Here is a 27,289-nt window from a genome sequence, read left to right on the forward strand (position 1 = left end):
ATGAAACAGAGGGATCCACTTTGCCACCGTGGCTTTCTCAAAATAAAAGCACTTACCTGCAGCAGCACTTTCGTGAGCTGAAGCTAAATATCGCCACGTCAACAGCAGCCTGAGATCCTGAGACATAATGTTTCTATCAATTAATGTTTTCACATATTTGTACATAAGTGGCATCTGAAAATGGAAGAAGCAGGATCTCAAATCAGATGATTGTGTGCACGTGCATGCATTTGTACGTACTTGTGTGTGTGCTATTGTGTATGTGGGGGGGGGCATCTGTAATTTACTTTACTATTTATATGTTATTTTTTTCCCTTTTACTTCACTACACACTGTAGCACGCGCTCCAGCAGGTATATATATATCTCTCTCTCAATTCTTCCTTTGGACGCCTCTCCTTCCAGTCCTCTGCTGCCAATGCCTGGAACGAACTACAAAATCTCTGAAACTGGAAACACTTATCTCCCTCACTAGCTTTAAGCACCAGCTGTCAGAGCAGCTCACAGATTACTGCACCTGTACATAGCCCATCTATAATTTAGCCCAAACAACTACCTCTTCCCCTACTGTATTTATTTATTTATTTTGCTCCTTTGCACCCCATTATTTCTATCTCTACTTTGCACATTCTTCCACTGCAAATTTACCATTCCAGTGTTTTACTTGCTATATTGTATTTACTTCGCCACCATGGCCTTTTTTTTTTTGCCTTTACCTCCCTTATCTCACCTCACTTGCTCACATTGTATATAGACTTATTTTTCTATTGTATTATTGACTGTATGTTTGTTTTACACCATGTGTAACTGTGTGGTTGTATGTGTCTAACTGCTTTGCTTTATCTTGGCCAGGTCGCAATTGTAAATTAGAACTTGTTCTCAACTTGCCTACCTGGTTAAATAAAGGTGAAATAAAAATAAAAATAAAATAAAATAAACATTCCTAAAGAAAATAATGTACTTTTTACTCCATATATTCCCTGACACCCAAAAGTACTCATTACATTTTGACTACTTAGCAGGACAGGAAAATGGTCCAATTCACACAATTATCAAGAGAACATCCCATGTCATTTCTACTGCCTCTGATCTGGCGGACTCACTAAACAGAGAACATCCCTGGTCATCTCTACTGCCTCTGATCTGGCAGACTCGCTAAACAGAGAACATCCCTGGTCATCTCTACTGTCTCTGATCTGGCAGACTCGCTAAACAGAGAACATCCCTGGTCATCTCTACTGTCTCTGATCTGGCAGACTCACTAAACAGAGAACATCCCTGGTCATCTCTACTGCCTCTGATCTGGCAGACTCACTAAACAGAGAACATCCCTGGTCATCTCTACTGCCTCTGATCTGGCAGACTCACTAAACAGAGAACATCCCTGGTCATTTCTACTGCCTCTGATCTGGCAGACTCGCTAAACAGAGAACATCCCTGGTCATCTCTACTGCCTCTGATCTGGCAGACTCGCTAAACAGAGAACATCCCTGGTCATCTCTACTGTCTCTGATCTGGCAGACTCGCTAAACAGAGAACATCCTTGGTCATCTCTACTGTCTCTGATCTGGCAGACTCACTAAACAGAGAACATCCCTGGTCATCTCTACTGCCTCTGATCTGGCAGACTCGCTAAACAGAGAACATCCCTGGTCATCTCTACTGCCTCTGATCTGGCAGACTCGCTAAACAGAGAACATCCCTGGTCATCTCTACTGCCTCTGATCTGGCAGACTCACTAAACAGAGAACATCCCTGGTCATCTCTACTGCCTCTGATCTGGCAGACTCACTAAACAGAGAACATCCCTGGTCATCTCTACTGCCTCTGATCTGGCAGACTCACTAAACAGAGAACATCCCTGGTCTATTGTATTATTGACTGTATGTTTGTTTTACTCCATGTGTAACTGTGTTGTTGTATGTGTGTAACTGCTTTGCTTTATCTTGGCCAGGTCGCAATTGTAAATGAGAACTTGTTCTCAACTTGCCTACCTGGTTAAATAAAGGTGAAATAAAAATAAAAATAAAATAAACATTCCTAAAGATAATAATGTACTTTTTACTCCATATATTCCCTGACACCCAAAAGTACTCATTACATTTTGACTACTTAGCAGGACAGGAAAATGGTCCAATTCACACAATTATCAAGAGAACACCCCTGTCTCTGATCTGACAGACTCACTAAACAGAGAACATCCCTGGTCATCTCTACTGCCTCTGATCTGGCAGACTCGCTAAACAGAGAACATCCCTGATCATCTCTACTGCCTCTGATCTGGCAGACTCGCTAAACAGAGAACATCCCTGGTCATCTCTACTGCCTCTGATCTGGCAGACTCGCTAAACAGAGAACATCCCTGGTCATCTCTACTGCCTCTGATCTGGCAGACTCACTAAACAGAGAACATCCCTGGTCATCTCTACTGCCTCTGATCATCTCTACTGCCTCTGATCAGACTCACTAAACAGAGAACATCCCTGGTCAACTCTACTGCCTCTGATCAGACTCACTAAACAGAGAACATCACTGGTCATCTCTACTGCCTCTGATCTGGCAGACTCGCTAAACAGAGAACATCCCTGGTCATCTCTACTGCCTCTGATCTGGCAGACTCGCTAAACAGAGAACATCCCTGGTCAACTCTACTGCCTCTGATCAGACTCACTAAACAGAGAACATCACTGGTCATCTCTACTGCCTCTGATCTGGCAGACTCGCTAAACAGAGAACATCCCTGGTCATCTCTACTGCCTCTGATCTGGCAGACTCGCTAAACAGAGAACATCCCTGGTCATCTCTACTGCCTCTGATCTGGCAGACTCACTAAACAGAGAACATCCCTGGTCATCTCAACTGTCTCTGATCTGACAGACTCACTAAACAGAGAACATCCGTGGTCATCTCTACTGCCTCTGATCATCTCTACTGCCTCTGATCAGACTCACTAAACAGAGAACATCCCTGGTCATCTCTACTGCCTCTGATCATCTCTACTGCCTCTGATCAGACTCACTAAACAGAGAACATCCCTGGTCATCTCTACTGCCTCTGATCAGACTCACTAAACAGAGAACATCCCTGGTCATCTCTACTGCCTCTGATCATCTCTACTGCCTCTGATCAGACTCACTAAACAGAGAACATCCCTGGTCAACTCTACTGCCTCTGATCAGACTCACTAAACAGAGAACATCCCTGGTCATCTCAACTGTCTCTGATCTGACAGACTCACTAAACAGAGAACATCCCTGGTCATCTCAACTGTCTCTGATCTGACAGACTCACTAAACAGAGAACATCCCTGGTCATCTCTACTGATTCTGATCTGGAGACGCACTAAACAAAGATGCTTAATTTATAAAGGATGTCTGAGTGTTGGCTATTCGTAAATAAAAAACAAGAAAATGGTGCTGTTTGGTTAATAAGGAATTTGACATAATATATACTTTTACTTTGATACTTAAGTATATTTGAGCAATTACATGTACTTTTGATACTTAAGTATATTTAAAACCAAATACTTTTAGACTTTTACTCAAGTAGTATTTTACTGGGGGACTTTCACTTGAGTCATTTTCTATAAAGGTATCTTTACTTTTACTCAAATATGACAATTGGGTACATTTTCCACCAGTGTGTGTGTGTGTGTGAGTGAGTGAAAAAGAGATGGGGGAACATCGATGTCCAGAGCCAAACCCCAACTACTATTAGCAATTATCACATCACAGTGCGTCAGCACTTTCCACTGCTTTCTCAAATAAGCCGCACCTAAGCCACTGACTGGCGTGACCTGATGCTGTTTGCCGACAAACTCTGACCTGATCTCCCGGAGTAGGGACTACTTCCAGCTGAGTCCCATAACTCGCCAAGGTATTGATGTGGCACATTAAAGGAGTGTGGAGTATAGAAAATAGTCTTTATTAAAGTCAGGCTTGGATCCAACTCAACGTCCAGCATCCAGGAACTTCATCTCCTGATCTTTGATTGTCTGCCAGTTTCCTCTCTCCTCTCTGATCTCAGCACATTCCCCTCTACCAAGGAAGGCACAGCCCTCAAGGAACCAAACAAATTCTACCACTTTGCCACAGTTTTAACTTAACAGGAGAAGAATGGATGTTCTTAATCCACAGTTTTACAGTTGTTTATCTCAGTGTCTTTGATAAAGGCTGTGAGTTTCTGATGCATCTATTGGCAACGGTGGGTGTGGTCCCTATGTCAAGAAGCATAGTAACTGCACAACCTGCAATTCATCACCACTGAGGTTAGTATCAATGCTAATGCAGACACACACCAACAATAAATCCAATCCTGAGAGCAAACATTGAAAAAAGCTTTCCGAAATATTTCAATAACACAATCACAGTTCACCAACATGCAATAATAAAATAGGGCGGGAAACATTAGCACTACATTCCTGTGTCTGCCATTGTAGAATAATCATCTTAGGACAGTACCGGTGAATGAGAAAAACAAGTGTATTTGTCAATAGAGCTGCATTCTAGACCCCTCCACACAGATTCCTCACTCCTCTCTGCCTTTCTTTGTTTGACATTTTGCCTCTACTCTCTCTGCTTCCTGTATGTAGTGCTTTTGGGCTTCTCTGAGCAGGTCCACTGCTTTCTCAAAACGTGTGTTATTTTCCTCCATTTTTACACTCAGCAGCCAGATGGCCCCATCATCTGTGTCCATATTTAAATGACAAACGCAAAGCAGGTGGCATCTCGGGAGTGCCTAGGTTTGGTTTTTAATAAACAGAGGGCCCCGTCCCTGGAAGCCTGGGAGATGCTCCATGAAACACGCAGCCAGTGTTTTCAGGAATACCTCAGGTGGTTGGGGCCGTTTAGACTGGCTCCCTCTTCAGGGGCAACAATCCCCCCCCTCAGCATGTTTTTATCCCTGGCAGTGTTTTCTGTCGTACAGGTAAAGACGAAAATAATCATCTCAAATTGCTTTACAGTAGGAGGTTGGGGACTGAGAGGGAATCACTCGCAGTAGGTGCAGTATATCTGCACGCCAGAGAAAGGGATGGTTTCGAGGTGGATCGGGTTTGATTTGGCTGATGGTAGGGCTGGTGTTGGGAGGAATGTTGGTGATTAGATATTGTGACATTAGAACATCAGGACCTAAATGTGTCAGGATGAAGCCCACCCCTCCCACCCCGACCGCAATATGCTCACAGAGGCAGTTCAACCCTGTTTGATACGTATACTATATGTACAAAAAGGTATGTGGACACCCGTTCAGAGTTTGTCGGCAAACAGCATCAGGTCACGCCAGTCAGTGGCTTAGGTGCGGCTTATTTGATTTGGCTATTTCAGCTGTAGCCGTTGTGGACAGGTGTATAAATACGGTAGAATGTCCTTACTGAATAGCTCAGTGACTTTCAACGTGGCACTGTCATAGGATGCCACCTTTCCAACAAGTCAGTTTGTCAAATTTCTGCCCTGCTAGGGCTGCCCAGGTCAACTGTAAGTGCGGTTATTGTGAAGTGGAAATGTCTAGAAGAAACAATGGCTCAGCCGCGAAGTGGTAGGCCACAGAACGGGACCTCCAAGTGCTGAAGCGTGTAGCACACAAAAAGGGTCTGTCCTCGGTTGCAACACTCACTTTCGAGTTCCAAACTGCTCATCGGGAGATTCATGAAATGGGTTTCCATGGCCGAGCAGCCGCACACAAGCCTAAGATCACCATGCGCAATGCCAAGCGTTGGATTGAGTGGTGTAAAGCTCGCTGCCATTGGACTCTGGAGCAGTGGAAACACGTTCTCTGGAGTGATGAATCACACTTCTCCATCTGGCAGTCCAAAGGATGAATCTGAGTTTGACGGATGCCAGGAGAACACTACCTGCCCCAATGTATAGAGCCAACTTTAAAGTTTGGTGGAGGAGGAATAATGGTCTGGGGCTGTTTTTCATGGTTCAGGCTCCATAGTGCCAGTGAAGGGAAATCTTAACTTGACAGCATACAATGACATTCTAGACGATTCTGTGCTTACAAATTTGTGGAGACAGTTTGGGGAAGGCCCTTTCCTGTTTCAGCATGACAACGCCCCGTGCACAAAGCGAGGTCCATTCAGAAATGGTTTGTCGAGATCGGTGTGGAAGAACTTGACTGGCCTGCACAGAGCCCTGACCTCAACCCAATCAAACAACTTTGGGATGATTTGGAATGCCGACTGCGAGCCAGGCATAATCACCCAACATCAGTGCCAGATCTTACTAATGCTCTTGTTGCTATATGGAAGCAAGTCCCCACAGCAATGTTCCAACATCTAGTAGAAAGACTGGAGGCTGTTATGGCAACAAGCAAGTGTCCACATACCGTTGATCATGTAGTGTATGTATGCAGTACACACCATGAAGTGCCCTCTGCTGGCTTTTCACTGACTCTACCCTTTGTTTTGCTGTTGACCACCAGAAAAAGGACAGTGTTTTATAATGCCTTACAAAGAACACAAATATACATAGATACAGTGAGGTAATATGTAGATTGATGAAATGGGTTACTTGTCACACTGCTATTTCTCAGGTGGTGACTGCAGTAGTACTCTTTGTAGATGATAAGGAAGTTGATGTTGCTGTACTCTGATTTGTGCCCATTTCATGTTACTCTGGTGTAATTGCATGATTTGGGAGGTTTGTGTCCATGGATGCAGTCAATTGCAAACTGAAAACAAATTTACTGGATAACGCCATTGCACAGAAAATACCACTCTGCCTCTGATATAAAAAAAAAATCGAATAATCGACTCATTGCTTAGCAACAAAGGGTTCCATGGCAACTGCGCAGCATTCTCACTATAACATTACAAGGGAAGCACGGTGCATTGTGTTGAATCTGCACTCATTTTTGTATTCAATGGCCACTGCTGTCATGAAAGCTCCTTCTTGAGACAATAAACCAAAAACCAAAACACATGCTGTGTCGCCTTGCAATGCTTCCTACTTATCGTATGCTTCCCATTTAACGTATGACCTCACGTGTGCCAATATGCATATCTAATTTGAGACAAGGGATTGAATGTCTGTGGAAGTATCTCAAATATTTTTTATATCCCTCAAAAACTGATATGTGTCATCATCAATAGATTGTTGACATTTCCAACGAGTGTAGCTGGAAGCTATGAGTCATAAATAAGGGCCGGCTCGTTATGCTTTAATAGTCATTGGAAACACCCCTTCTATTAAGAGGACTTTGGAGATGAACAAGGGAATCATAGATAAATTAGTCCACAACATCATCATTTTTCAATCCCATTGTGGTCATCATCGTGATATATGTGTTAATATTACTACTAACGTTAATAGTAGTAGCCGTGACGGTCGATGCAGTAGTGAGAGCAGAGTTGTAGCGTAAGCTGTGCTACATACATTTAGTTACTCAATGTATCCCTATTTGCGTGCTCGTGAGCTCGTCTTCAAATGACTCCCCATCATACGATGTTCATTGCTTTCCTCAACCATTTATGGTAACAGAACCTCCACCTGCGACACGCCTGTGGTTGAGAAGCCACGGGCTAATGAAAACACACCTATGAGTGCATCAGTAAACCAAAACACTGTAGCATCTTATCACAGACACTGAGATCAGACATGCAATTAACCTAACTCTTGCTAATGAAATAGCCTTCTGAGTTCTGACACTTAACGATCGCGGATGAATGAAGGGAGATCATTTCACTAGTTATATTGTGATGTCAGACGTTGAGGACACAATGATGAGAGGAGTACATGAGAAAAGGGAGAGGGAGAGAGAGAAAGAGGGACAGAGCCTGCAGGGGTAGTAAATTAAGGGAAGACACCGGGACATAGAGACAGGGAAGAAAGAAAGGTGGCCCTATCCAACAAAAACATCCAGTGACTCCAAAAAGCTGAGGTTAAGTAATGAGATGGGCTTTTAAGCATGCTTCCTGGCATTGGGGCTGTTGGCATCGATCACTATGTGCCGTAAATGACATTTATATCCTTGTTTATCTATCTGAACAATTGGATAGCCGCATCCCGTCCTTGGCCGGTCCCTCTCGGCCTGCTCAAGGACACATCTCCCATCAATCACTGGGGTTGCAAAAAGGGCGTGACTGGGGGCATGAGGAGGGGAGTTGAAAAGCAAAAGAATGCCTCATGAGTTGCCTCACCGGTGTGCGACCTACGGTTTCTGTACTTCACAGACCGCTGAGATACATTTTGAGCCTAATTTCCATCTGAGCTTTTTTTCTCTCCTTCAGTTCAAAGTTGCTGGACACAACACTTTGTTTGATGATGCCCCCCCCCCCCACACACACACACACACACACCTCACTGACTCAGAGCAGAACAGAGCAGTAAGAAGAGGGAAAGCGCTGTGCTCCCTCCTTAAGCATTTTCGCCTTCTGCTCCCTCTGCAATATATCATCTGCTGTTCTTTCTTCATCAGGATACATATCAACCCTGCACACCTGAGCATCCATCCAGCTGTTCTCTCTTCATCAGGATAGATATCAACCCTGCACACCCGAGCATCCATCCTGCTGTTCTGACAACACACCCTTTTGTGCTGAATGGGCATTTATTTGGTACTGCGTTACAGTGGGTTGTGTAATGAGCCCACATGCAAAATGGCCCATCATTTAGCATGTGGCGACACACCAAGAAGAGATTGTCTCCAAAATGCTAAATGTGTGGGGTGAAATTTAGATTTGAGCATCATAGGAATATATGTACAAAACATTTAAGGGCTGTTGCTGATATGTGCAGGCTGGTACAGATGGGCTTGTATGCATAAATTACGAGTCATGTTTAGAAAAGACACATTTCACAGCATGGGAATCGCTCTCTCTGCATACATATAGAGTAAATGTTCTTTGTGAGCCATTCCGCTCTCATAAACAGACTTGAGGGGGCGCGTTTCGTTGGATACTGTTCAGATAATATAGCAAAGAAGATGAACAATGCTATTATGATGGCATGAATAAAGCTAGCCCTCACCTCCTCAGACGGAAGACACGCTTTCATCTCATAAACAACTTGTGCATTCGGTCAGTGAGATGCACATACTGTACTGTACTGAGCATCAATGTCACTGCAATGACTGTTGCTGTTTCATGACTACAGTACATTTACTGCTCTGCCATTGCAAAAAAGATCAGGCTGCAGCTGGGACTCATTTGAGCTCAAAGGGGAATGAGATCAGTAAAAAGAGGGCTGCGGGTGGAGGAGGACTGGTGGCCATGTTCAGATACCATGGCTGAGGGGTGAACTGGCACTGAAACACATTAGACTGTTAGAGTGTGGGCCTGGGCCACGCTTAGTGGGAGAGCAGGTGCTTACGGTTGTGGCTGCATGATACGTGGCCAGGCTGACTTCTCAGACCCCTACTCCACATGGCTGTGGCTCCTCACCACGCTTCACACTGTACATTATCCTGGATCTTTGGAATGTACCTGGCCCTTTGACTGAAACCAATAACACAAATGGCCTGGAGCTTTACAGTAGACTGGGACCAACCCCCAGGATAGGTACTTTACAGTAGACTGGGACCAACCCCCAGGACAAGAGCTTTACAGTAGACTGGGACCAAACCCCCAGGATAGGTACTTTACAGTAGACTGGGACCAAACCCCCAGGATAGGTACTTTACAGTAGACTGGGACCAAACCCCAAGGATAGAAACTTTACAGTAGACTGGGACCAAACCCCCAGGATAGGTACTTTACAGTAGACTGGGACCAAACCCCCAGGATAGGTACTTTACAGTAGACTGGGACCAAACCCCCAGGATAGGTACTTTACAGTAGACTGGGACCAAACCCCCAGGATAGGTACTTTACAGTAGACTGGGACCAAACCCCCAGGATAGGTACTTTACAGTAGACTGGGACCAACCCCCAGGACAAGAGCTTTACAGTAGACTGGGACCAACCCCCAGGACAAGAGCTTTACAGTGGACTGGGATCAACCCCCAGGACAGGAGCTTTACAGTGGACTGGGACCAACCCCCATGACAGGAGCTTCACAGTAGACTGGGACCAACCCCCAGGACAGGAGCTTCACAGTAGACTGGGACCAACCCCCAGGACAGGAGCTTTACAGTAGACTGGGACAAACCCACAGGACATGCTTATGGGAGTCATCAAATAATGTTTTCTACACACCAGCTTCTGAATCTGGCTCCACAGGAGGGCCAGCCAGGTAATAGGTCATACCAGAGGCACCTACACAGGAAGAGAGCGTGTCAACCTTTTAGTTGTAGCGATAAAAACGTATGATGGGCATGCTGAGAAATAAGATATAGTAACCGCCTTGGGCCTGTACTGAATTTCCAGCAAATATCGTCTTTCACGTCATTTTGTCATTATTTGTCTAGAGACAATGTCTCCCGATTTGGCACAACTTTCATTTCAATGGCCGCTCTTATATGAAGGTAACCTACCTCCCACCCACTCACACACACTAACACACACGGCAAAGTAGGAAGAAGGAATTGAGGAGAGGCCTAGGGATGCCTAGCTCTGGGCCCAGGGGCGAGAGGGGCATGTTCATAGCACCAGTGATATGTCACCCACATTTCAAGCTTTGTTAACGGTGGAAGCTGAGACCATAAAACCCATTTCAGCGGTGATGACAGCTAGATTTAAAGTGCGTTCTCCAAGGGGAGGGGAGTGGGATGGAGCTAAGCCAGGCTCTCTCGCCACTTGGCACGGACTCAGCTGAGGCTTTGCTTTTTGTTTTGCGACTCTTGTGCGAGATCATTACACTGAATTCCCCTTGGTAGGATCCAGAGCACCGCGGCACACCGGTGACTCATGATCCCCGCTCCTCTGCCCAAATCAATGACGGCGGGCAGAGACAAAGACAGAGACACAGGCAGAGCCATGCTCCAGTCTCTCCTCCCCTCCGCCCACAGCCAGGCACCAATGCAGCCCACAGAGAAGACATTCAGCAGCAATAGTGCACACCGCTGTAGAGAACAAACTAGCAGTCTCAAACAGAGACTTACAACACAATGAGAACACAACACGAGATAAATATTTTAATTGCCAAGCAACCCACAATATATCAATGTTTTTGGCAGCTTAGCAGAATGTTCTTTAACAAATTAAGTATTCACTGAGAGGTCAACTGGCATTTACCAAATTAATCAAAAATGACTACTAGGATGTACAGTATCGGGAGAACTTGTATTCTGGTATTGTTAACCCATGAAACAACAATCACAGGTGGATAGAGAACAATGCGTTTGATTTTAACAGCCTCGTACTACAAAGCAAGGCTCATTGTAACAGGCGGCAGATAGCCTAGTGGTTTGATTATATAACCCACTGACACAGCGGTTAGGTCACTGCTCCCTCTGCTGTTTCATGAAGTCCACGATCATCTCCTTTGTTTTGTTGACATTGAGTGATAACTGAGGTTATTTTCCTGACACCACACTCCGAGGGCCCTCACCTCCTCCTTGTAGGCCATCTCGTCGTTGTTGTTAATCAAGCCTACCACTGTAGTTTCGTCTGCAAACTTGATGATTGAGATGGAGGCGTGCATGGCCACACAGTCGTGGGTGAACAGGGAGTACAGGAGAGGGCTGAGAACGCACCCTTGTGGGGCCCCAGTGTTGAGGATCAGCGAGGTGGAGATGTTGTTACCTACCCTCACCACCTGGGGGTGGCCCGTCAGGAAGTCCAGGACCCAGTTGCACAGGGTGGGGTCGAGACCCAGGGTCTCCATCTTAATGACGAGTTTGGAGGGTACTATGGTGTTAAACGCTGAGCTGTAGTCGATTAACAGCATTCTTAGAATCCTCTTGTCCAGATGAGTTAGGACATTGTGCAGTGTGATTGCAATTGCGTTGTCTGTGGACCTATTGGGGCGGTAAGCAAATTGGAGTGGGTCTAGGCTGTCAGTTAGGGTGGAAGTGATATGGTCCTTGACTAGTCTCTCAAAGCACTTCATGATGACGGAAGTGAGTGCTACGGGGCGGTAGTAGTTTAGCTCAGTTACCTTAGCTTTCTTGGGAACAGGAACAATGGTGGCCCTCTTGAAGCATGTGGGAACAGCAGACTGGGATAAGGATTGATTATGTCTGTAAACACACCAGCCTGCTGGTCTGTGTATGCTCTGAGGACGCGGCTGGGGATGCCGTCTGGGCCTGCAGCCTTGCGAGGGTTAACACGTTAAATGTTTTACTCACGTTGGCTGCAGTGAAGGAGAGCCCGCAGGTTTTGGTAGCGGGCTGTGTCAGTGGCACTGTATTGTCCTCAAAGAGAGCAAAGAAGTTGTTCAGTTTATATGGGAGCAAGACATCGTAGTCCGCGACGGGGCTGGTTTTTCTTTTATAGTCCGTGATTGACTGTAGACCCTGCCACATACCTCTCGTGTCTGAGCCGTTGAATTGCGACTCTACTTTGTCTCTATACTGACGCTTAGCTTGTTTGATTGCCTTGTGGAGGGAATAGCTACACTGTTTGTATTCGGTTATGTTTCCGGTCACCTTGCCCTGATTAAAAGCAGTGGTTCGCGCTTTCAGTTTTGCGCAAATGCTGCCATCAATCCACGGTTTCTGGTTGGGGAATGTTTTAATAGACGCTGTGGGTACAACATCACCAATGCACTTGCTAATAAACTCACTCACCAAATCAGCGTATTCATCAATGCTGTTGTTCGATGCTTTGCGGAACATATCCCAGTCCATGTGATCGAAGCAATCTTGAAGCGTAGAATCCGATTGGTCGGACCAGCGTTGAACAGACCTGAGCGAGGGAGCTTTCGGTTTTAGTTTCGGTCTATAGGCTGGGAGCAACAAAATGGAGTCGTGGTCAGCTTTTCCGAAAAAAGGGCGGGGGAGGGCCTTATATGCGTTGCGGAAGTTAGAATAACAATGATCCAGGGTTTTGCCAGCCCGGGTAGCGCAATCGATATGCTGATAGAATTTAGGGAGCCTTGTTTTCAGATTAGCCATGTTAAAATCCCCAGCTACAATAAATGCAGCCTCAGGATATGTGGTTTCCAGTTTACATAGAGTCGATTGAATTATTTCAGGGCCGTCGATGTGTCTGCTTGGGGGGGAATATACATGACTGTGATTATGATCGAAGAGAATTCTCTTGGTAGATAACGCGGTCGGCATTTGATTGTGAGGAATTCTAAGTTGAGTTCCTGTATGCTATGATCACACCACGTCTCATTAATCATAAGGCATACACCCCCACCATTCTTCTTACCAGAGAGACGCTTGTTTCTGCCGGCGCGATCCGTGAAGAAACCAGGTGGTTGTACCGACTCCGATAGCGTGTCTCGAGTGAGCCATGTTTCCATGAAACAAAGAACGTTACAGTCTCTGATGTCTCTCTGGAAGGCAACCCTTGCTCGGATTTCGTCTACCTTGTTGTCAAGAGACTGGACATTGGCGAGTAGTATGCTCGGGAGCGGTGCACGATGTGCCTGTCTACGGAGCCTGACCAGAATACCGCTTCTTCTGCCCCTTCTGCGGCGCCATTGTTTTGGGTTGCCGGCTGGGATCCGATCCATTGTCCTGGGTGATGGGCCAAACAGAGGATTCGCTTCGGGAATGTCGTATTCCTGGTCGTAATTTTGGTGAGTTGACGTTGCTCTTATATCCAATAGTTACTCCCGACTGTATGTAATAAAACCTAATATTTCCTGGGGTAACAATGTAAGAAATAACACACAAAAAAACTAAATACTGCATAGTTTCCTAGGAACGCGAAGCGGCCATCTCTGTCGGCGCCGGAAGTACTCAGTCGACGGGACAGTAGTGGAGAGGGTGGAAGGGTGGAAGTTCCTCAGCGTACACATCATAGACAAACTGAAATGGTCCACCCACACAGACAGCATGGTGAAGAAGGCGCAGCAGCGCCTCTTCAACCTCAGGAGGCTGAAGAAATTTGGCTTGTCACCAAAAACACTCAAACTTTTACAGATGCACAATCGAGAGCACCCTGTCGGGCTGTATCACCGCCTGGTATGGCAACTGCTCTGCCCATAACCGTAAGGCTCTCTAGAGAGTAGTGAGGTCTGCACAACGCATCACCGGGGGCAAACTACCTGCCCTCCAGGACACCTACACCACCCGATGTCACAGGAAGGCCAAAAAGATCATCAAGGACAACAACCACCCGAGCCACTGCCTGTTCACCCTGCTATCCTTCAGAAGGCGAGGTCAGTACAGGTGCATCAAAGCAGGGACCGGGAGACTGAAAAACAGCTTCTATCTCAAGGCCATCAGACTGTTAAACAGCCATCACTAACATTGAGTGGCTGCTGCCAACATACTGACTCAACTCTTTAATAACTTTAATAATCACTTTAATAATGGAAAAATGTATGTAATAAATGTATCACTAGCCACTTTAAACAATGGCATTTTATATCATGTTTACATACCCTACATTACTCATCTCATATGTATATACTGTACTCTATACCATCTAATGCATCTTGCCTACGCCATTCGGCCATCACTCATGCATATATTTTTATGTACATATTCTTATTCATTCCTTTACACTTGTAGTAGTTGTGAAATTGTTAGGTTAGATTACTTGTTAGATATCACTGCATGGTCGGAACTAGAAGCACAAGCATTTCGTTACACTCGCATTAACATCTGCTAACCATGTGTATGTGACAAATACAATTTGATTTGATTTGAATCCCTGAGCCAAATAGGTGAAAAATCTGTCAATGTGCTCTTGAGTAAGGCACTTAACCCTAATTACTCATGTAAGTCACTCTGGATGATGTAAATGATGTAAATGTAGCAGTCATCACCCTGACTATGACAGCCCTACATAATACCCTCCATTTTGTAAAAGACAAAACATATATTTTTTAAAATATGCCCTGAGCTCTTACTCATTTGGCACGTATAATTAAGCAATACGGCCTGAGGGGGTGTGGTATATGGCCAATATACCACAGCTAAGGGCTGTTCTTACGCAGGACGCAACACAGAATGCCTGGATACAGCCCTTAGCCTTGGTATCTTGTCCATATACCACCAACCCCCAAGGTGCTTTATTGCTATTATAAACTGGTTACCAATGCAATTAGAGCAGTAAAAATAAATGTTTTATCATACCTGTGGTGTACCACAGCTGTCAGCTAATCAGCACTCAAACCCCCCAGTTTATAATGCATAATAAATATTAATTTAATACAAATGCATTATTGTGCTTTATAATGCCTTTTAAAGGGGTCATGCTTTATAAAGGCCTCTCATATGTGTTACAGATGCATGGTGGGAAGGGGCCTGTCAGAACCGGGAGGAACCAGAAGCCCTGGGTCAGTGTTGTTCTGTGGGCTGGTCGTCCCGGTCTGTGGCTGGGGCTGTTAAATCACATATCTAACGAGTTCTGCGCTACTCAGGCTGTTGTATGCTGACATTTGTCTGAGATATGCTGTCCATTCCACTAATATTTGGCGCTGCAATGTAAATTGCCATATATATCAGATGCGTATGGCCGCACCTTGTTTAAATTCGTAGTTCAACCTTGTGATAGTAGTCAGAGTACTCTACAGCAGGTTGGAGTATAGTACGACAACACACTTCTATAAACACACCCATATTACTACAGTAGACTAAGATAGTCAACAACCTCCCAACGAAACCCTGCAGCAAATTCAAGTTGAGAAAAATTACTACTGGAAAGGAATTTCATATCCATTCCTACATTCTATTACACAGAAGGATGTCTTCATGCAATAATATTGAAGACGGACATGTAGACAGAGTGAGATACAATTGTGCTGATTTCCCTTTTCAAAAACAAATGTGCCTATAAATAATTTGACAATGCTTTTAAAAGTAACCACCAATGGCAGTCAAATGTTGGAAGATGTAGATAACAGAGAAGAAAAACACTTTACTGAAACAATTTACAGACCACTGGTTTTCATTAGATTTCCCACAGTCCTTTAAGGCCACTTAAAACTCCAAATGATGAGCTGCTCAAAGACAATGTAATTATGGGCTTTCAGTTTCATCTCCTATTTGACCATAGCCTTAATTATTCTGCACTTATTGACTGATATGACCACCTGACCACCGTGATCACATGATTGTTTGGCGGACAACCTTGTTTGGAGAAATGTGTGACACAAAATTAAGTGGGTCATCATGTGATAGTTGACAATGTCAAGCTCAGAAAGTTGGATGGACTTTGATCCCAAAAATGGTACTATCCTCCACAACATTTACAAATACATTACAGGCCTAATGGTTAGTCAGAAGTCATGGCTGTCTCAATCTTGCATTTGCATTGTGCGTCTTATCATAGCATATCTTAAAACCAACCAAAGACGACATGCACTGTAGTTCAGCAGCTAGTATTCTATCCCCCTGGTGAAGTCGGACTGAAAAGTCAGATCTAGCCGCCTGGGATGTGCACTTTAGATTCTAATCATGGCGACTAGGATAGGGATCTCAGTACAGAAGGATCCTCTGACACAAGGAGATAGGCAGCCTCTAACGCAGTCTGAGCGTGTGTGTCAAATCAAATCAAATCCAATTGCATTCGTAAACAATAGGTGTGGACTAACAGTGAAATGCTTACTTACGGACCCTTCCCAGCAACGCGGAAGAAAGAAAATAATCTAAAAAGTAAAACATGTAATAAAAGTATTAATAGATACAGAATGAGTAATGATAACTTGGCTATAGACAAGGGGTACAAGTACTGAGTCGATATGCAGGGGTATGAGGAAATTGAGGTAGATATGTATAGTACATGTACCGTACTGTAACTTGGATTAAAGTGACAGATAGTAAACATGTCTGCATGTGTGTGTCTGCGTGTGTGTGTGTGTCTGTATGTGTGTGTGTGTGTGTGTCTGTATGTATGTGTCTATGTGTCTGTGTGTCTGCGTGTTTGTGTCTGCGTGTGTGTGTGTGTGTGTGTGTGTCTGCATGTGTGTGTCTGCGTCTGCGTGTGTCTGCATGTGTGTGTGTGTCTGCGTGAGTGTCTGTCTGCGTGAGTGTCTGTCTGCGTGAGTGTCTGTCTGCGTGAGTGTCTGTCTGCGTGAGTGTCTGTCTGCGTGAGTGTCTGTCTGCGTGAGTGTCTGTCCGCGTGAGTGTCTGTCCGCGTGAGTGTCTGTCCGCGTGAGTGTCTGTCCGCGTGTGTGTCTGTCTGCGTGTGTGTCTGTGTTTGCATGTGTGTGTCTGTATGTGTGTGTATGTGTGTGTGTGTGTCTGCTTGTATGTGTATGTGTGTCTGTGTGTGTCTGCATTTGTGTGTATGTGTCTGCATTTGTGTGTCTGTGTCTGTCTGCATGTGTGTGTGTCTGCGTGTGTCTGTCTGCGTGTGTGTGTGTGTCTGCATGTGTGTGCGTGCGTGTGTGTGTGCATGTGTCTGTCTGCGTGAGTGTCTGTCTGCGTGAGTGTCTGTCTGCGTGAGTGTCTGTCTGTGTGAGTGTCTGTCTGCATGTGTCTGTCTGCATGTGTGTGTGTGTGTGTCTGCGTGTGTCTGTCTGCGTGTGTCTGTCTGCATGTGTGTGTGTGTGTGTGCATGTGTCTGTCTGCATGTGTCTGTCTGCGTGAGTGTCTGTCTGCGTGAGTGTCTGTCTGCGTGTGTGTCTGTGTTTGCGTGTGTGTGTCTGTATGTGTGTGTGTGTCTGCATGTATGTGTGTGTGTCTGCGTGTGTCTGCATTTGTGTGTCTGTCTGCATGTGTGTGTGTGCGTGCGTGCATGTGTGTGTGTGTGTGTCTGCGTGCGTGTGTGTGTGTCTGCGTGCGTGTGTGTGTGTCTGCGTGCGTGTGTGTGTGTCTGCGTGCGTGTGTGTGTGTCTGCGTGCGTGTGTGTGTGTGTGTCTGCGTGCGTGCGTGTGTGTGTCTGCGTGCGTGCGTGTCTGCGTGCGTGCGTGCGTGTCTGCGTGCGTGCGTGTGTCTGCGTGCGTGCGTGTGTGTCTGCGTGCGTGCGTGTGTGTCTGCGTGCGTGCGTGTGTGCGTGCGTGTGTCTGCGTGCGTGTGTCTGCGTGCGTGTGTCTGCGTGCGTGTGTGTCTGCATGTGTGTGTCTGCATGTGTGTGTCTGCATGTGTGTGCGTGTGTGTCTGCATGGGTGTGTCTGCATGGGTGTGTCTGTGGTTGTGTGTGCGCATGCCTGCGTATGTGACGGCGTGTGTGCTGGCAGGGTCGTCATGCATGCTAAAAATCTGAGGGGACACAAAGCAAATGAGGATGGTTGGAGGGTAGTTGGAGAATTTAGCATTTTTCAAACACCCGAAACAGCTTTTTCCTGTAATCTAGAGTCATAATGATTCTACTTAATTCTATATAAAAATAAATGTCTATTTTGCTGCACATCTAAGCATACCACTTGATCTGTTTGCATCCTCATGACTGGTGGTTCTTAAAACAAAAATATATATATATATATATATATATATAATTACTACCATTTACATAAGTATTCAGACATTTTACTCAGTACTTTGTGGAAGCACCTTTGGCAGCGATTATAGGCTGGAGTCTTCTTGGGTAGGACGCTACAAGCTTGGCACACCTGTATTTGGGGAGTTTCTTCCATTCTTCTCTGCAGATCCTCTCAAGCTCTGTCAGGTTGGATTGGGAGCGTTTCTGTACAGCTATTTTCAGGTCTCTTCAGAGATGTTAGATTGGGTTCATGTCCGTGCTCTGGTTGGGCCACTCAAGGACAGTCAGAAACTTATCCCGAAGCCACACCTGCATTGTCCTGGCTGTGTGCTTAGAGTCATTGTCCTGTTGGAAGGTGAACCTTTGCCCCAGTCTGAGGTCCTGAGCGCTCTGAAGCAGGTTTCATCAAGGATCTCTCTGTACATTGCTCCGTTCATCTTTGCCTCGATTCTGACTCGTCTCCCCATCCCTGCCGCTGAAAAACATCCCTACAGATAATACCTCCACCACCATGCTTCACCGTAGGGATGGTGTCAGGTATCTTCCAGACATGACGCTTGGCATTCAGGCCAAAGAGTTCAATCTTGGTTTCATCAGACCAGAGAATCTTGTTTCTCATTGTCTGAGAGTCTTTAGGTCCCTTTTGACAAACTCCAGGTGGGCTGTTATGTGCCTTTTACTGAGGAATGGCGTCTGTCTGGCCCTTCTACCATAAAGACCTGATTGGTAGAGTGCTGCAGAGGTGGTTGTCCTTCTGGAAGGTTCTCCCATCTCCACAGAGGAACTCTAGAGCTCTGTCAGAGTGACTATCAGATTATTGGTCACCTCCCTGACCAAGGCCCTTCTTCCCCGATTGGTCAGTTTGGCCGGGCTGCCAGTTCTAGGAAGAGTCTTGGTGGTTCCAAACTTCTTTCATTTAAGAATTATGGAGGCCACTGTGTTCTTGGAGACCTTCAATGCTGCAGAAATATTTTGGTACCCTTCCTCAGATCTGTGCTTCGAAACAATCCTGTCTCAGAGCTCTACGGGCAATTCCTTCAACCTCATGGCTTGGTTTTTGCTCTGACCTGCACTGTCAACTGTGGGACCTTATATAGCCTTTCCAAATAATGTCCAATCAATTGAATTTACCACAGGTGGACACCAATCAAGTTCTAGAAATATCTCTAGGATGATCAATGGAAACAGGAGGCACCTGAGCTCAATTTCGAGTCTCATAGCAAAGGGTCTGAATACTTATGTGAATAAGGTATCTGTTTTTTAAATTTTAATAAACTTGCAAAAACAATCTCATTATTGTGTGTAGATTGCTGTGGATTTGAGGATTTGTATTTATTTAATACATTTTATAATAAGGATGTAACTTAACAAAATGTGGAAAAGGTCATATGCTTCTCTGCATCTCTACTAAAACCTGGATAAAAGATTGAAATAAAAGATTGAAAGCAATGTGAGTCTTATTCAGTACATTTAGTTATTGGTTGTTTTTTTAAAGTCTACCAAACTGGACAGCAGGCACGCTAAATACTAAGATAGAGTAGCTAGCTTGTCTAACTAGATTAATAGCCTGAAATGGCTTCTTCATAGCTAGTTTCAAGGTTGGGAACCTATCTGGGCTAGCTAAAGCCATCTTCATAAAATTGCTAGGTGGCTAGTAGTAAACAGGAAAAATCTGAGGGTCCTTGCGCCGGAGTGGTCAGGAGTGTGTATGTGGGAGCGTGTATGTATGTGTGTATTTATCTGAGAGAGGGAAAGAGAGGGTATTGGTGACTAAGATGGGGATGAAAAGGGATAGATTAAGACTGTTAGTGCTGTGTGTGCGTGCGTGCGTGACCCTGCCTGTGTTCATGCGGGAGGTGCTTTAGTACTGACCACATGCTCCCAGCGCTGTCCCTGCAGTGACAGAGGGATGGTGATGTGTTCTCACATCGTCGCAATTAAAACAAATTCAAGTGCAACACATTACTTACTGCTGAAATCACACCACATCTTTCTCTCCCCATTGTCATCACAAAGAAAAATCTAAAGGGGAGAAATTCCCTTGTCACAAAAACCCTTAGTGTATCATAGCCTTGGGTGTGACATGTTGCGTATCCAGACAACTTTCCTTTTCAATTTAGCTAATTAAACACTGGGCCATGTTTTATATGACCTGACCGTAAATGGGCTCCTTCGTCATGAGACCATCCATGTGTGGGGCAACATGGGGCTGTCTTTGTTGAAAGGCCTGGCTCCAAATGACAAACCGCGATCTGGTAAAAATCAAGGTTGTCAAAAGCTGACCCGATAAGAGGTTGTAAATAAAGCCTTTATATGAGGTCATTCATTTAATGGCATCAACAGCTGATTCCATTTCCTTTTTGTTGGTGCAAATGTTACACCGTGCATTCGGAAAGTATTCAGACCCTTCCCCTTTTCCCAGTGGTGGAAAAAGTACGCAATTGTCATCTTTGAGAAAAAGTAACGATCCCTATATTGAAAATGACTCAAGTAAAGGTGAAAGTCACACAGCAAATTACTACTTGAGTCAAAGTCTAAAAGTATTTGGGTTTAAATATACTTAAGTATCAACAGTGAATATGAATGCAAAAATATACTTAATTACCAAAAGTAAAAGTATAAATCATTTCACATTCTTTATACTAAGCAAACCAGACAGCACAATTTTCTTTTTTTGTAAATTTATGGATCGCCAGGGGCACACTCCAATACTCAGACTTTGGTTTTAAATATACTTAAGTATCAACAGTAAATATACTTAATTACCAAAAGTAAAAGTATAAATCATTTCACATTCTTGTATTTGGCGCACGTGACAAATAAACTTTGATTTGATCACAATGTTGACATCAGCAAATCACTCGCCCACACAACACAATACACATGGTCTGCAGTTGTGATGCCGGTTGAACATACTGCCAAATGCTCTAAAACGACGTTGGAGGCAGCTTATGGTAGAGAAATTAACAATCAATTCTCTGCCAACAGCTCTGGTGGACCTTCCTGCAATCAGCATGCCAATTGCAAGCTCCCTCAAAACTTGAGACATCTGTGGCATTGTGTTGTGTGACAAGACTGCACATTTTAGAGTGGCCTTTTATTGTCCCCAACACAAGCTACACCTGTGTAATGATCATGCTGTTTAGTCAGCTTATTGATATGCCACACCTGTCAGGTGGCTGGATAATCTTGGCAGGAGAAATGCTCACTAACAGGTATGTAAACAAATGTGTGTACACAAATTTAGAGAAATAAGCTTTTTCTGCATGTTGTGTTTATATTCTTGCTCAGTGTAGTTGAGTGACTACAACTAGCCCATTGACTTGGTTGCATTTTTTAAAACACAATGAAGAGTCTTGAAACAACACCAAATACACAAAACATTGAAAACGCACTTTACTTTGGTCCTACTCTAAGAAAGAACAGAGACAAGAGAGGTTCAACGTTGACAGATAAACACTCTCTCTCCTTATCTTTTTCTTATAATTTTCCCTATTGTCAAGATACATTAGCCAAGGCCAAAGCAAGACGATTCTACAGAAATATTACAATACAATGAATGTATTGCCATGTATAAACCAAACGCTGGCCTTACCACCATGACCCATTATAGGGCTGGGCAGTATACCATATTTGACTAATTACCGGAATTGATGCACGGACCAGTTTGGGTTTTTACTTTACCTTCTCTAACGGTATTTGAATGTTTGGTAAATGTGATATGCCTTGTGTAACGTCCATTTTTATAGTTTACTCCGCTACTTGAGTCATCCCTCTCCGCTCTCTCTCTCTATTTGCTTGACATCTCTCTCTCTCTCTACGCCACTTTCCACACAGACCTAGTCCCACCCTCTGTCACTCAAGGAGTGCATTTTTTGTTACTTGACCACGAGACACTCGTTCAGTCTGCATGGTCAATGCAGCACATGCAACAATGTTGATTACAATGTTTCCAATTTGATCTTAATATAAATTCACAAGCGTTCTATAATTACAACGTTAGTTTGTGTTTCTTACATCTGCAAACAGCTAGTTTGTATTTTCTTAGCAAGTTAAGCTAAATCATGTCAGCCACTAATGCTAATCGCTAGTTAACTGGCTAGTTAACTAGCTAATACAAGTATTGAGTCAGTGCAAACGTACAGATGAAGTCCGAAGTTTACATACACTCAGGTTTCAACCCCTCATTTTTCAACCCCGCCTTTAAACAGCTTGGAAAATTCCAGAAAATTATGTCATGGCTTTAGAAGCTTCTGAAAGGCTAATTGACATCATTTGAGTAAATTGGAGGTGTACCTGTGGATGTATTTCAAGGCCTACCTTCAAACTCAGTGCCTATTTGCTTGACATCATGGGAAAATCAAAAGAAATCAGCCAAAGAATTGTAGACCTCCACAAGTCTGGTTCATCATTGGGAGCAATTTCCAAACACCTGAAGGTACCACGTTCAACTATACAAACAATTGTACGCAAGTGTAAACACCACGCGTTCTGACTCCTAGAGATGAACGTACTTTGGTGCAAAAAGTGCAAATCAACCCTAGAACAACAGCAAAGGACTTTGAAGATGCTGGAGGAAACCGGTACAAAAGTATCTATATCCACAGTAAAACGAGTCCTATATTGACATAACCTGAAAGGCCGCTCAGCAAGGAAGAAGCCACTGCTCCAAAACCACCATAAAAAAGCCAGACTACGGTTTGCAACTGCACATGGGAACAAAGATCGTACTTTTTGGAGAAATGTCCTCTGGTGTGATGAAACAAAAATAGAACTGTTTGGCCATAATGACCATGGTTATGTTTGGAGGAAAAAGGAGGAGGCTTGCAAGCTGAAAAACACCATCCCAACTGTGAAGCACGGGGGTGGAAGCATGTTGTGGGGGTTCTTTGCTGCAGGAGGGACTGGTGCACTTCACAAAATAGATGGCGTCATGAAGAAGGAAAATGATGTGGATATATTGAAGCAAAATCTCAAGACATCAGTCAGGAAGTTAAAGCTTGGTCGCAAATGGGTTGTCCAAATGGACAATGACCCCAAGCATACTTCCAAAGTTGTGGCAAAATGGCTTAAGTCAAGGTATTGGAGTGGCCATCACAAAGCGCTGACCTCAATCCCATAGACAATTTGTGGGCAGAACTGAAAAAGCGTGTGCGAGCAAGGAGGCCTACAAATCTGACTCAGTTACAGAAGCTCTGTCAGTAGGATGGGCCAAAATTCACCCAACTTATTGTGGGAAGCTTGTGGAAGGCTACACGAAACATTTGACCCAAGTTAAACAATTTAAAGGCAATGCTACCAAATACTAATTGAGTGTATGTAAACTTCTGACCCACTGGGAATGCGATGAAATAAATAAAAGTTGAAATAAGTCACTATTATTCTGACATTTCGCATTCTTAAAATAAAGTGGTGATCCTAACTGACCTAAGACAGGGAAGTTTTACTAGGATTAAATGTCAGGAATTGTGAAAAACTGATTTTAAATGTATTTGGCTAAAGTGTATGTAAACTTCCGACTTCCGACAACTGTAGTTAGCTAATACAGCCTGATACCAGTGCTGGTGGAGGCCTAAATCAGCATATTGTTTGTGCAACAGTATCTTCTAAATCAAAGAGGATTAGGCAAAGCATGAATATGTTGGCTATATGAATAAAGATTTAATGTAGTCAAATATTATAGGGTCCCCTAGGAAACACAAATGAGTGCAGGAAATGCAGAAATTGATGGAAATGCAGGAAATTATTTTAGGCTGAAGTTGAATTGAACAGTATAATCAATCAGAATGGAGAAAGACCCATTGAAATAATTTAGAGTGTATATGTGTTGCCACCCTAGGGTCACGCCAAATTCATAAAGCAAATTTAGAACTTTTATTAATCAAAAACATAAAATACCATCAAATACCGTCATACCTTCAAAATTTGGAAAAATACCATGATATTAATTTTTGGCCATATCGCCCAGCCCTAACCCATTATCATCCCCCTCCTCCTCCTCCTCATCATCAACATCAAGCACATTGATGTATTATTTTCCTACCTTGTTTGTCTGTCTAGTTACCTCAATGCATAATCAGATTCAACAGAGCACCTGGGTGGTTCGGATAGTGCCTAGCACAGGCTATTTCTCAGTCAGACAGTACAGTATAATCTACACAAACATGAAAGGAATAAAAGAGGTAAGAAACAAGGCCTCACCATCGGCAACTAACCCAACACTGAATATTACAGAAACATAGCAGAGGAGAGTGCAGTGAGATGGAAAATATGTCTTTATTGTTTCACCATACTACCCTAACATTTTGCTAACCTCGCTGATCATACTCTGGACTATATGTAAATAAACTGCAAAATTAGACACAGATACGCTTAGAGAAAAGTCACAGTAGCCCTTGTCATTCACGCTACAAAGTAAAGGTTGACTAGTTTGTCCTTAAACTAAAGCATAGAGAATTAAATCCAATTTATATGATCCCCCTTAGTAGTGGGGGTAGGTGGATGTTGGGGTGGGGGTGGGGAGATAATGTGTGAAGGCCTGATGTTGGATTGTGTTGACCGTTTTAGGGCTCCAGTTTGGCTCAGAGCTCAATGAAGAGGCGAGGGGACAGGGGGCTGTGTGGAGCGAGTGCAGCCTGCATTGTCATGCGGATCTACCAGCGATAAGGCCACCACACTTCAACTGGTTCCCACGGCAGTACCCTGGGCAAGCCAGGATTCAACCATTTAAACCACAGGCTCTATCATCGACAAGTATAGCGTTCTGGGTCAGTTCTCTCTATTCTGGTTCCAGCACAATAGCTTCAAATATCTGAGTCCAGCATGGGGCACCAATTAAAAGGCCTCCCTCGTTCTTTTGGCTCTCCAGAGCTGAAGTTGGTCAGCAGTTGTGTCAGGAGAGAAGTGGCTGATTGATGATGGAGTTATCAGGATGTGATGGACTACAGCTCCCTGGCCTGAGGCAGCCGTGGCTGGAGGAAGAGGCGCTGCCACTGCCTGCCCGGGACACTCAGACTAACAACTTAGTGTGGTGCAGTGTGGAGGAGCAATGGGAACTGACTAGAGCTGCAAAGCAAGGAGAGAGCTGGACAAGAAAAAGCTTAATGCAATGTTTTTATGGTGACTTCAAGTGTAGACCGCTAAGCAAAGCATAATTCAAAGGCGTGAGAGAGAGAGAGAGAGTGTGTGACATCCCAAATACACAATAGCACATCTCTGTCAAAGGAGCTCTATTCTAGCTTGATGTTAACCACAGAGAGAAAAAAGAGGAGCGAAAAGTACAACAAATAAAGACAAATGGCTGAATTATGTTTTACAACCGTTTTTGTTGTTGAAACCCTGTTTAAGTTTCAGGTATCTGATCATGGATGTTGCTGTGCTTTTTACAACACTGATTGGCTGCTTTCATATTAAAGCAAAAATAACTTGTTTTTGGGATAACATGTAAGTGATTAAAATGTGTATTTTAAGGTACTATGATTTTATATATATATAGTACCAGTCAAAAGTTGACACACCTACTCATTCAAAGTTCTTTATTTTTACTATGTTCTACATTGTACAATAATAGTGAAGACAACAAAACTATGAAATAACACAAATCATGTAAAAAGTGTTAAACAAATCAAAATATATTTTATATTTGAGATTCTTCAAAGTAGCCACCCTTTGCCCTGATGACCACTTTGCACACTCTTGGCATTCTCTCAACCAGCTTCATGAGGTAGTCACATGGAATGAATTTCAATTAACAGGTGTGCCTTGTTAAGTTAATTTGTGGAATTTCTTTCCTTAATGAGTTTGTGCCAATCAGTTGTGTTGTGACAAGGTAAAGGTGTTAGACAAAATATTTAAAGATAATGCTGTTGCTTTCCTATTACCATGGAAGTAACATTTAAACCTCACAAATGAGCTTTCATTTTATACAACTTTCTCTTTTTGTCAGTATTTTGCCAGTACCACTGACAAACTGGACAATAATAAACGCATTTAGCCTGCCCTACATTTTAGAGAGGACTGAACTCACTGCTATGGCTACAGTCTGACTCACTTGTCTTCAGCTTGTTTTCAAAACTCACCACTCTAGTGGTTCAACCCATTATGTTCTCTCCAATTATACCTATCTACTAGCCTAAGTTCCCACTATTAATTGCGTTGGTAGGTAAAAGCTTCATGTCTTTTTCTATTACAAAGACTTTGTGTACTGGCATAAGCCTTGGTTATCAATCCTTCAATGCAGCTGCACATCAAGAAACCGTGTGTTAGACAGGTTCTGTACGCGCCCCACTTCTAGAGAACAAAAGCCATCTTCCATATGTGGTGGTTAACAGACACGGAGCAAATGAGACGGTAGCAGCCACTTCAAAGCCTCTGCCTTTGGCGTTCCAAAAGGCTAACAATTCAAATGGTTTCAGAAAAAATAACAACCAATAGCACAGGTGCAATATATCTCACACACCTCCAAAATCAGGCCTTAGACGGATGTCATACCCCTTCAGCAACTTGTCCACCGTGGCCTTGGCCACAGATATTCCGGTTTGTCCAGTGGAGGTGCTGTGGAAAGAAATCACAGTTTTAAGACCCTGTCAGGAGCCATGAGTTGAAACTAAACATGAAGCTCAATTAGCCTACTTTTGAATAAATTTCACTTGTAGCCTTCAACTTGCTCAATATTCAGTAGCAAACCTAAAAGATGACATTTCAATATTTCTAACTGGTAAGTCTATGGTGACAACCACTGCTTTAGTGGGAGTTGGGAGCCTGCTTTCTTGAAGTGATCTGAATTAGGCTACACCTGGCATGCTAAAGACTCACCTCTTACATCTAATTGCATGTGTCAGTGGGACATTGAGAAACACACAAGTATTTAAATTCCGTAATTAAATAAAATACCTGATTGATGTTACTTATTTACACTGAATGA

At 43.9% G+C, this 27,289-nt stretch overlaps 1 protein-coding gene across 1 annotated transcript in view; it reads right to left on the reverse strand.

Annotated features, from left to right (window-relative positions):
* The window catches only part of LOC110533954 (gamma-aminobutyric acid receptor subunit beta-4-like), a 65,510-nt gene that overhangs the window by 35,811 nt on the left and 2,410 nt on the right, over window positions 1–27,289 (reverse strand). Inside the window, exon 2 of the mRNA XM_021618551.3 lies at window positions 26,825–26,919. Within this exon, the coding sequence (XP_021474226.1) occupies window positions 26,825–26,919 (95 nt within the window). The remainder of the gene's footprint in view (window positions 1–26,824; window positions 26,920–27,289) is intronic.

The sequence above is a fragment of the Oncorhynchus mykiss genome, chromosome 10 (assembly GCF_057628025.1).
Source record: "Oncorhynchus mykiss isolate SJ-2025 chromosome 10, ASM5762802v1, whole genome shotgun sequence".
Taxonomy (NCBI): domain Eukaryota; kingdom Metazoa; phylum Chordata; class Actinopteri; order Salmoniformes; family Salmonidae; genus Oncorhynchus; species Oncorhynchus mykiss.